This window comes from Chiloscyllium plagiosum, chromosome 13, assembly GCF_004010195.1.
Source record: "Chiloscyllium plagiosum isolate BGI_BamShark_2017 chromosome 13, ASM401019v2, whole genome shotgun sequence".
In the NCBI taxonomy this organism is placed as follows: domain Eukaryota; kingdom Metazoa; phylum Chordata; class Chondrichthyes; order Orectolobiformes; family Hemiscylliidae; genus Chiloscyllium; species Chiloscyllium plagiosum.
Genome location: NC_057722.1, coordinates 59763561 through 59774209, shown reverse-complemented (window position 1 = coordinate 59774209; position 10649 = coordinate 59763561). Strand labels below are relative to the sequence as shown.

The 10649-nt window shown below is 40.8% G+C and overlaps 1 protein-coding gene across 1 annotated transcript; it reads right to left on the bottom strand.

Annotated features, from left to right (window-relative positions):
• Nucleotides 1–751: 751 nt before the first annotated feature.
• Nucleotides 752–8157, bottom strand: LOC122556334 (extracellular calcium-sensing receptor-like). The gene is made up of 5 exons (XM_043702965.1): nucleotides 7900–8157; nucleotides 5737–6573; nucleotides 5327–5504; nucleotides 4273–4395; nucleotides 752–1647 (listed from the first exon to the last, which is right to left on the bottom strand). The coding sequence occupies exons 1-5, from the start codon at nucleotides 8155–8157 to the stop codon at nucleotides 752–754; spliced, it is 2292 nt and encodes a 763-aa protein (XP_043558900.1).
• Nucleotides 8158–10649: the final 2492 nt, after the last annotated feature.

Sequence of the window (10649 nt, the reverse complement as noted above, 5' to 3'; positions counted from 1 at the left end):
AACTCAAAGACTCCTGTTTCCACTCTGTCCCATAACGTAATAACCTTCCCCAACAGTAACACATTATTGCATATCTAGAATGTACACCACACAATCCCACTCGATTTTCAAATTTCAAAGCTCTACATGTATTTTAGCAGCATCTAATTTCCAGTTCATAATCCAAAAAGAAACTATTCCTTCTCTTGTAACATTATTGGCAAAAATAAATATTAGGTGATGTGTAAAATGGTTGCCAATTCACCAGTATTTGTTACAGTCCGTTACAGTATAAAATTTTGTCCCTGTGCACAGCATCGCACACAGGCAGTAAGCCATCTACCAAACAATGAAGAGATCGCTTGTCAATTACGCAATCTGCCAGATTTACAATACCAAATTAACTGTGTGGCAAGAAAAATCATACCAGTTCAAATACGCATCATCACAGTGCCACTAGACTGTTAAGTGATTCCTGATGGAGGGTTTTTGCCCGAAACGTCGATTCTCCCTCTGGTCGGATGCTGCCTGACCTGCTGTGCTTTTCCAGCACCACATTGTCGACTGTAAAGTGGAGCATTAACACGCGAAGCTATGACGCATTCAGGGTACTGAAGAAGAAGGCTGCCCTTTTATGACGAACTGGAGCAGAATACTTTTCTTAAAGAACCATTACAACATTAACTGCAATAAATGAATATAATCTGTAGCAATAACTGAATGAACTACAACCTGCTTAGAGTACTGACTATGACATAACAATTACTTAATCTCATTTACACATCAAATGTTTTTTAGTATTCTCTTCCGGTTTTAACAAGATAATGTAACATTTCGGAGCAAAGATGCAACTCAGCAACCCAAAACTTGATGCTAAAATTGCAAATATTTCTACAGCCACAGTGTATTTTCCGGGTGTGCTTACGTAAGCGGGGATAAATGTTACCCAAACTGCAAAAAATATGAGCATGCTGAAAGTTATGAATTTAGCTTCATTGAACTTGTCTGGTAAAGCTCGAGCCATAAAAGCTAAAAATAGACATGCGCCCGCCAAAAATCCGATGTAACCAAACACAAAGCAGAAGGCAACTGTAGAACCTACGTCACACTCAAGGATAATCTTTGCACTTTGATACTTGACGTTTTTAGATGGGAGTGGAGGAGATGTCACCAACCAGATCACGCATATTATGGCTTGAATCAATGTACACAGAAAGACAATTGACCTTTGTTGTTTGTGTCCGAACCATTTCATCACATCACTGCCCGGAAGGGTTGCTTTAAATGCCATCAGGACGACCAGCGTTTTACTAAGAATACAAGAAATACATAGAACAAAACTGATTCCAAACACAGTATGCCGCACCATACATGACCACGGAGATGGCTGTCCAATGAACGCAACAGAGCACAGAAAGCATAGTATTAACGAGATCAGAAGAAGGAAACTTAGTTCCGAATTGTTGGCCCTTACAATGGGAGTGTTTTTGAAATATAAGAAAACAGCTGCAACAGACCCGGACATAAAAGCGCCAAACAGAGATACCGCCAAAAATGTTATTCCCATGCTGTCATTAAAAGACAGGAATTCAATGTCTTTTGGAATGCACTGATCTCGTTGACCATTGGACCATTGTTCGAACGGACAGGTGAAGCACTCTATCGAATCTGCACAGGACAAAATATTTGGTAATAATATTTTCAGATTACATCAGAAATGCTCATTTTACATTACAAGTTTATTAACAAATTTTGCAATGGACTTGCTTTAATTCGTACAAGCATAAGCTGTTTAATTTAAATGCTTCTAAAATCATTTCGAGGAATTTGCTTCATTATTGTCTCTAAGTATCAGACGCCATATACTATGCATTTGTGTTTGAAGAACCGTCGGCTGTGATCAGTGAAAAATTAGTCTTTTTATTATTTGATCCGATCTATCCTTCTGTTACGCTGCCAATTTACTGCAACATTTTTAAGTATATAAACATCCTGCCATTTTCCTCAACCGGTAGTTTGAATTAAGCACTGTCAAAACGTATAGGTATTCTCAAGTATGTCAACTGAACGCGAGGCAACAAACGGGGAAGCATGTTCTGAACCTTTCTCTGATTCTTCTGCAAAACAAACAGTAATTGGCCAGATGAATGGTATACCTGTAAATGGTTTGTGCTACCTTTGAAAAGTCAGTGCCAATGTAGCGATTTTGATTAGCATAATAATGGGTGAGATTCCGTACTTAATTGTAAAAGGTTTATTTTAGTGAAATTAGAGACAAAAAGCGTTGCGCTGGAGTCACATTAAGGCCATACCAAGTCAGGGTAGCAGAGTTCTCCCTCCGATAGACATTGGTGAACGGATGGGTTTTTGTAACCATCAAGTAGGTAGGTGATCAGAAATCCTGAGGCGAAATTGTTATTCCACATTCGTTTAATTGAATGTAAATTTGCGCTATTATAGTGGTGATATCGGAACACCTCTCTGGGGAAAATCTGACCTTTGTGTTACTAATCTAGGAGCATTGTTACAAGTTTATGTCATTGAATACCACTATGCACGCAGCATAGGTACACTCACGGTACTGTTCGGAAGGGATAACCAAGTTTGTGACTCAGTGATGGTCATGGGAGAATATAAGAACAAGGAACAAGGGTATCAGCCTAAGGCAGGATAATAGTGCAGTGGGAATTAAACAAAATTTTATTAAACAAAAAAATTACACAGTGGTAAAGTGACAGCTTACAAATTAATTCTGCAATGAAGATTTTAATATATGTGAATCTTGAACACCGCCCGGATCTACATCAGCAGCAAGGAACCTCATTCAGCAATATGTCAATACTGTGGGGGTGTATTTCTCCAAGAAGCCAAGAGCGGATAAATGGAAGTTCACCACACAAAATTAAGTGATTTTTAAAATTTCAGTTTCTGTGTATTTCAACAGTGCATTTTGAGGAGGAACAGCAAGTCACTGTCAACACCTTCTGGATTTCTGTGTTTGATTGCATATGTTTTAGAATCAATTGACACCTCTTTTACAACTAGGTAAACTTAAATTTACCTGGACCATCTCTGACACCTCCCTCCCCTTCCTGGACCTCTCCATCTCCATTAATGACAACCGACTTGACACCGACATTTTTTACAAACCCACCGACTTCCACAGTTACCTGGATTACACCTCTTCCCACCCTACCTCCTGCAAAATTGCCATCCCGTATTCCAAATTCCTCCGCCTCCGCCGTATCTGCTCCCAAGAGGACCAGTTCCACCACAGAACACATCAGATGGCCTCCTTCCTTAGAGACCGCAATTTCCTTTCCCACGTGGTTAAAAATGCCCTCCAATACGTCTCATCCACATCCCGCACCTCCACCCTCAAACCCCACCCATCCAACCGTAACAAGGACAGAACGCCCCTGGTGCTCACCTTCCACTCTACCAACCTTCGCATAAACCAAATCATTCACCAACATTTCCGCCACCTCCAAACAGACCCCACCACCAGGGATATATTTCCATCCCCACCCCTTTCCACCTTCCACAAAGACTGTTCCGTGACTACCTGGTCAGGTCCACGCCCCCCTACAACCCACCCTCCCATCCTGGCACCTTTCCCTGCCACTACAGGAATTGCAAAACCTGTGCCCACACCTCCTCCCTCACCTCCATCCAAGGCCCTTAAAGGAACCTTCCACGTCCATCAAAGATTTACCTGTACATCCACCAATATCATTTATTGCATCTGTTGCTCCCGATGCGGTCTCCTCTACATTGGGGAGACTGGGTGCCTCCTAGCAGAGCGCTTTAGGGAACATCTCTGGGACACCCGCATCAATCAACCACACCACCCTGTGGCCCAACATTTCAACTACCCCTCCCACCCTACCAACGACATGGAGGTCCTGGGTCTCCTTCACCGCCGCTCCCTCACCACCAAACACCTGGAGGAAGAACGCCTCATCTTCTGCCTCGGAATACTTCAACCCCAGGGCATCAATGTGATTTTGCCCGACATGTCGATTTTACTGCTCCTCGGATGCTGCCTGAACTGCTGTGCTTTTCCAGCACCACTCTAATCTAGACTCTCACCTCTTTTACAACGTTTGACGGCCAAGTTTGACAGTTTTGCTGTCATTGCAGCTACAAAATTCGAGCTAATTGAAATTTTCTTGACCACATTAGCTCTAAATGTCTTCCAAATTCTTTGATACACCTCAATGATAATTGTGATTACAAGCTTGTAATAGTATCATTGGTTAACAAGCCAACGATCAGTGATGAATTCTATACCTGTTTGATTACTAATCGTTCCTTCAGCACAAGGTACACAATCAAAGCAGCAAATGGGTTGGTTTGTTTTAGCTGCTTTCCTTGTCCCTGCAAGGCAACTTTTACTGCACACTGAGACTGGTGGCTGTGAATAGATCAAAACTATCAGTAAATGACACCACAAAAAAGTTGATTGTCATTAACGATACAGTTTAGTCATTTATCAAGTCTCATGTATAATTCCTGCATCAAGATGATCTTTACTTAAACACCTTGTAAACTAGAATGACTGAATTGTACAGTACAGAAGAGCACTGAGCCCATCTCGTCTGTACTGTCAAAAATATACTACTAACTACTTCCAATGCGCCACACTCGGTCCATAGCCTTGAATGTTATGATACTTCAAGTGATCGTCCAAGTACTATTTAAGGGTTGCAAGGTTTCTCGCCTCATCTACCCTGTAACCCATGAGCTTTCACCTTCTTTATCAGTATCCCTCAGTCATTACATATTCTTACAGATTACTTACAGTGTGGAAACAGGCCCTTCGGGCCAACAAGTCCACACCGACCCTCCGAAGTGCAACCCACCCAGACCCATTCCCCTACATTTATCCCTTCACCTAACACTACGGGCAATTTAGCATGGCCAATTCACCTAACCTGCACATTTTTTTTGGACTGTGGGAGGAAACCGGAGCACCGGGAGGAATGTGCAAACTGTACACAGACAGTTTCCTGAGGCGGGAATTGAACCCGGGCACTGTGAGGCAGCAGTGCTAACCACTGTGCCACCGTGCCGCGCATTCAATTGTATCAAACTGTTACCAGAAGTTGAAAACAAAGGTCTCCTAATGTCAGCTTGGAACACAGAATAAATGTGAGCGTAGGCTGTAATGCTCGCTTTGCGGGTTGATTTCTTCCGGTTTTTTTTTCAATAAGCTATTTATTCAAAGCAAACTATGTGTAAACTTCTGAAACTAAATCCGTAAGATTACTTATTTAGGATTAAAGAATCCTTACCATGTTCCTTCCTTGGTGCCAAACAATTCGACTTTTATCCAATTGGAGTTCCTTTCCGACTGGCAATGCTGTATCATAAAAACCAACCTGAACAAACCGCACAGTCCCATTTTCTCCCTTCTGCCAGTTTATCAGATCATAGGAAGCCACGGGATCTCCGTTCTTATCAAAGCTTATCTCTTCTCCAAAATTATTGAGGAATTTCACCTGCTTTATGTAGTACAAAAGCTTTAAGAATCGATAGAATATCGTTAATAAAAGTGGCAAATGCATCAGAAATAAGCAAGAATAGACCCTTCAGTGCAAAGTATGTCTCGCTATTCAATTAGATCACGGTTAAGCAAAAAGAATCTCAAGGTTAGCAGGACGATTTAAAACATTCTGAACTGACAAGTTTTCTTTAAGCTCGCTGATGTGATATTTCATTCACTTCAGATACAAAAGTTATTTAAAATCCTACCTGCCAAGGCAGAATATTTGACTTGCTACCACAGGTTTTGTTGGCAAACGGTCCTTTCCCATCTTCACACAATTGCAGATTATGAAGGGCATGGGCCACAGCATACACAGCTTTGTAAACATTGTAGGAACCCCTTAACTCAGACACATCACTGTATGCAGTATTAATTGCCCCTAAACTCTCTGAGCCTGTACACGGTTTCAAAGAAGATGATGATTTATTGCTAGCCAACGTTTCTTTTGAGATTTTTACACTGCAGCCAAAAACGTCTTGCCAGAGTTCTTCGACAAACGGGTTGTGCGGTGTTTTGGAAGGATGCACATTCAATAGAAACTCTTTAAGTCCTGGAATTTCCACTCTCCTTATTCCAAATCCAATTGTTCCAGACAACAACTTCACAGTTTCTGCTGTCCATAGTTGGACTGATGTGACCCAGGCTTCACTTGCTATTAGCTGGATATCAGTAATGTTATTCAGTGTGAGTTCTTTCAGCAAACCAGCCGTAAACCTCTCTGCACAAAATACTATGACCACTTTAGCAGATGATTTTTTAATTGTCTCCATTACTTCTGGCAATCGTTCTGCAGTACCAACAGGTGAGATGAATTCAATAAAAGCAACACAAGTTTGAAATTTTGCAATCTCTTCAATAAACGCCATCATTCCAAATCGACCGTAATCATTGTCTTGTGCCACAACTCCAACCCAATTCCATTTAAAATGTCGTACAAGCTTGACTAATGCTTTGATTTGTACAGAATCACTAGGAATAGTTCTGAAAAATGTTGGAAATTCACGCTTATCACTCAAACAATTGCAGGAAGAAAAATAACTAATCTGGAAAGGAAATCAATCGCAAAAATACCAGTTAGAAAAAGTATCAAATGCACTAGTCATATACATGTTCAATATATTAAATATCATTATGTTATTTTGTTTAATCCGTTGGTATATATGCTTCTACAGGGTCGAGTACAATAGACTGTATGAGTTCTACCAATTCTTTTTTTTTCATCCATTCAAGGGTATAGCCCATCCCAATTTTAACTGGAATTAAATGACTTTTCCAGTCATTTGAGATGGCACAACTATATTTTATGAGTGTGGAGTCACACGTAGGCCAGATAAGATACGGACAACAGTTGTCTTTCCTCGAAGGACGGATCCAACCTTTATTTTTATAACAATCAGCAATTGATCAGTGGTCATCATTAGGCTTGTTACCAATTCTAGATTTTTTTTAGTTCCAGTGCCAACAACTGCCATGATCAGGTTGACACCCATGTCTCTAGAATTTAGAGCCATAAGTTTCGGATTACTAGTCCTGTGACATTACCACTACACTACTGCTTTCCAAATTCCTATTTGTATTAAATGCGTAATGATACAAGTCTCACGAATAACACACCAGGCTCCCTTCTACAGATACTGCTATTATTGATCTCGCAGTTCAGCCTAAAGTTTCAGTAAGTGTAATTTAGAAAGTTGCAACAATGTTTGCGTTAGTTTTAAAAATGTCTTGTACAAAAGGACAATTCGATAAATAGGGATCCCAATGTTTCCAAGTACATAAGTTTTCATGTTGGAACTCTAGATATTAATTGTTTCATAAACTGATTATCTTTTACAGAGGACAATTTGAATTCTCAAACAAAATGTAAGACTTGCATAAATATGTGGACACTTTGAAACGTTAACATTCTTTTCTATCTTTCTTCACAAAACATCAATTGCTTTCAGGTAATTTCAAAATGTATATGTCATGGAATTTTAAAATTAATAAAGGAAAATAGGTAAGTCTTTAAAGTAAAAGAACATTCAAGTTAATATGTCATTTTTGAAGTATCATACTAAACATTGAACCCACATAGAACTTTGAGTTCATCTCGTGCAAAAGTGACAATGGCATAACCAGGAGCAGGGATAGGCCATTTGGTTCACCAAGGCTGTTCCATCTTTCAACAAGATCATGGTTTATCTTCTGTATCAACTAGAAAAGCTGTCCGGGTACAGTTGCCATGTGGCTTCGCTTATCCATCAAACAAAATATGTATTATTCCGGTACAACAGAAACGCGTTGCAGAAGCGAACTGCACAAAAGCTGATATTTTAATTTCTATCCCTAACAGAAGAATCTTAACCCTTCGTTATTGAGGACCTTACCATGCTGACGCTGAACGGAGCCACCATTCTTGCAACGACCACAGATTGCGATGATCCTCCATCTCCAACAATGACCGGTACGGATGGAAATTCAGCACATGCGTAATTAGCAACGGTTTCATCCTGTGCGTTTAGTAATGTCAGGGCTCCTTTAAGTCCCTGAGACGGTGTGCCGCAGCTGTCTAAGATCTTGTAACCCAGAGTAGTGTTTGGAAGCAACTCGTTATTCCTGTTTATTTCTTCTATGGTAAAGACCATCGTCTGGGCCAAACGCAGACCCATTTGGCTGAAACTATAATATAAACGAAGGGTTAGTTTCCAGACTCCAGCGTAACTCGTTTCGAACAGTTAAATTAGCCTTGAAAAGAAATTATTGCGGTTCCAGAGGTATGGTGTTTCATCCGTGATTTTTTTCCCTCCCAATCCTACTGGCCTACAGTCTTAAAATAGTATTTACATTGTGGTTGACAGTGTATCTAAAGTTGCACACTCAAAAAGACCAACATGGAGAATCCCACTGCGTGCCTATCAAGTCCACATCGACCTTCCAAAGAACATTACACTCAGACCCACCCCATCCCTGAAACACAGCATTTTCCATGGCTAACCCATCCGGCCAGCACATCCGTGGAGAATACGGGTAATTTAGCGGATCCAAACCACCCAGCTCTACTATCAGTTTTACGATTTCGCATTAAAAGCAACTTAGGTCGAGCACTGAAGATGAGATTTTCCACTCTTTTAAACATAAAAACAGATTGCCGATCTAATAGCTCCGGCTTTCTGTGAAGGTTAAGACGAATTTCACGCTCTAAAGAATTTAAAAAAGTATTATTCCAGCATTAGTGTGAGTACTTCTTTACTCGCCATCGAACAGTTTGTAATGTAAAAATGAGCATGTAAATGCATACACCATCCATTGCAGCCACTGAAACATTTGTTCATACTCTTGAGTAATCTGATTCCAGTTTTACGCACATCTGCAAGTTGACTGACATTTAAAAATAATCCAGCAATGTTGCTGCAGTGCAGACTGACAACTACTACCTGTTACTTACTGCTGAGTTAAAAATCACACAACGCCAGGTACCTGACGAAGGAGCAGTTCTCCGAAAGCTCGTACATCCAAATAAACCTATTGGACTATAACCTGATGTTGTGTGATGTCTAACACCGGCATCTCCACGTCACTACTTACTGAAGGCAATGTACTGGCGAAGGTTTGTCTTGAAATGACTTGTAATCCGTCGTTGTTTTTAGATGTAAGGAGAACAAACCGCCCAGGACAATATCTCCACCTTTGAATGCTCCGGGGCTGAACTTTTCCCTAAGTTTGCAGAAATGTTCAACTCTGGAAATCAAAGTTTCGATTGAGTTAAATAAGAGAAGAATCCAAAACGGATGAGGACGCATTTTGATCATGGGGAAACTATTGTTTTCGGTTCAGGAATGACTCGTGCCTTTAGCTATATATTCACAGAGAAGGCGGGGCAACATATTATTAGTGCAACCTGTTTTTCTTTTATCACGACAGGAGGCTGAATTTTCGAACACAAAGCTATCCACTTGTCACTAGGTTTGGCAACTTGACATCCGAGCAATATGCTTTCAGTCGCTCGAGGCGATATCGCAAAACACAAACAGTGTTAAATTTAATTAGATTCAGCGTATTGTAGTGAACAATTCGTTCCACCCGATGTTTTAAATGTGGAACAGCGGTGTACAGTTTGCGAATTAAATCCAATTTTTATTAGGGGAAATTACAAACAATTGCAAGCTGTATGGTATATAATATGGCTTTAAAATGTATTTGAGTAACTCAAAAAAGTAACCGTTGATTTCAATATCGCAGTGAGATGTTGAATAGTCTTGCATTAGGCACGAAAGAACAGTTTTTTTTAAACAACAATCCTTCTTCGGTGTTGAACAAAGAGAACGTACAGCCCAGGAACAGGCCCTTCGGCCCTGCAAGCCTGAACCGATCCAAATCTACTGTCTAAACCTATCACCCAATTCCTAAGCATCTATATCACTCTGCTCCCCACCTATTTATGGATCTGTGTGCCTGTCTTTACCGCCTCAGCTGGCAACGCGTTCCAGACACCCACCATCCGCTGTGTAAAGTACTTGCCTATCTCCCTTAAACTTTTTACCTCTCACCTTGAAAGCATGACCTCTCGTTACTGAATCCTTCACCCTGGGAAAAAGCTTATCTCTATCCACCCTGTCTATACCCTTCATGATTTTGGAAACGTCAATCAGGACCCCCTCAATCTCCTTTTTTCTAATGTAAACAAACCTAACCTCCTCCACCTCTCTTCATAGCTAGCACCTTCCATACCAGGCAACATCCTCGTAAATCTTCTCTGCACCCTCTCCAAAGCGTCCACATCCTTTTGGTAATGTGGCAACCAGAACTATACACAATGTTCTAAATGCGGCCGAACCAATGTCTTGTACAATTGTAAATGACTTGCCAGCTCTTATACTCAATACCCCGTCCAATGAAGGCAAGCATACTATATGCCTTCTTGACCACTCCATCCATCTGTGCAGCAACCTTCAGGGTACAATGGACCTACGATCCCAGACCTCTCTGCTCAGCAACGTTTTCCAAGGCTCTTCCGTTTATTCTATAATTCACTCTAGAATTAGACTGGGCATCATTAAACTTTAAATTCCTATAATTGTTTTGCAGTTTGAAATTCATTGTGCACACGCCCCCTAACCACCCCCACCCCCCCCCCCCC

Bases quoted from the DNA above. Each gene is read 5' to 3' on its own strand.
- LOC122556334 (XM_043702965.1), bottom strand. From the start codon at position 8,157: ATGGTCTTTACCATAGAAGAAATAAACAGGAATAACGAGTTGCTTCCA. The intron at 5,505-5,736 runs GTAGGATTTTAA...CGATTCTTAAAG, and splicing joins CAAATATTCTGCCTTGGCAG to CTTTTGTACTACATAAAGCA. The intron at 4,396-5,326 runs AACTCCAATTGG...TCTATTCACAGC, and splicing joins AGCATTGCCAGTCGGAAAGG to CACCAGTCTCAGTGTGCAGT.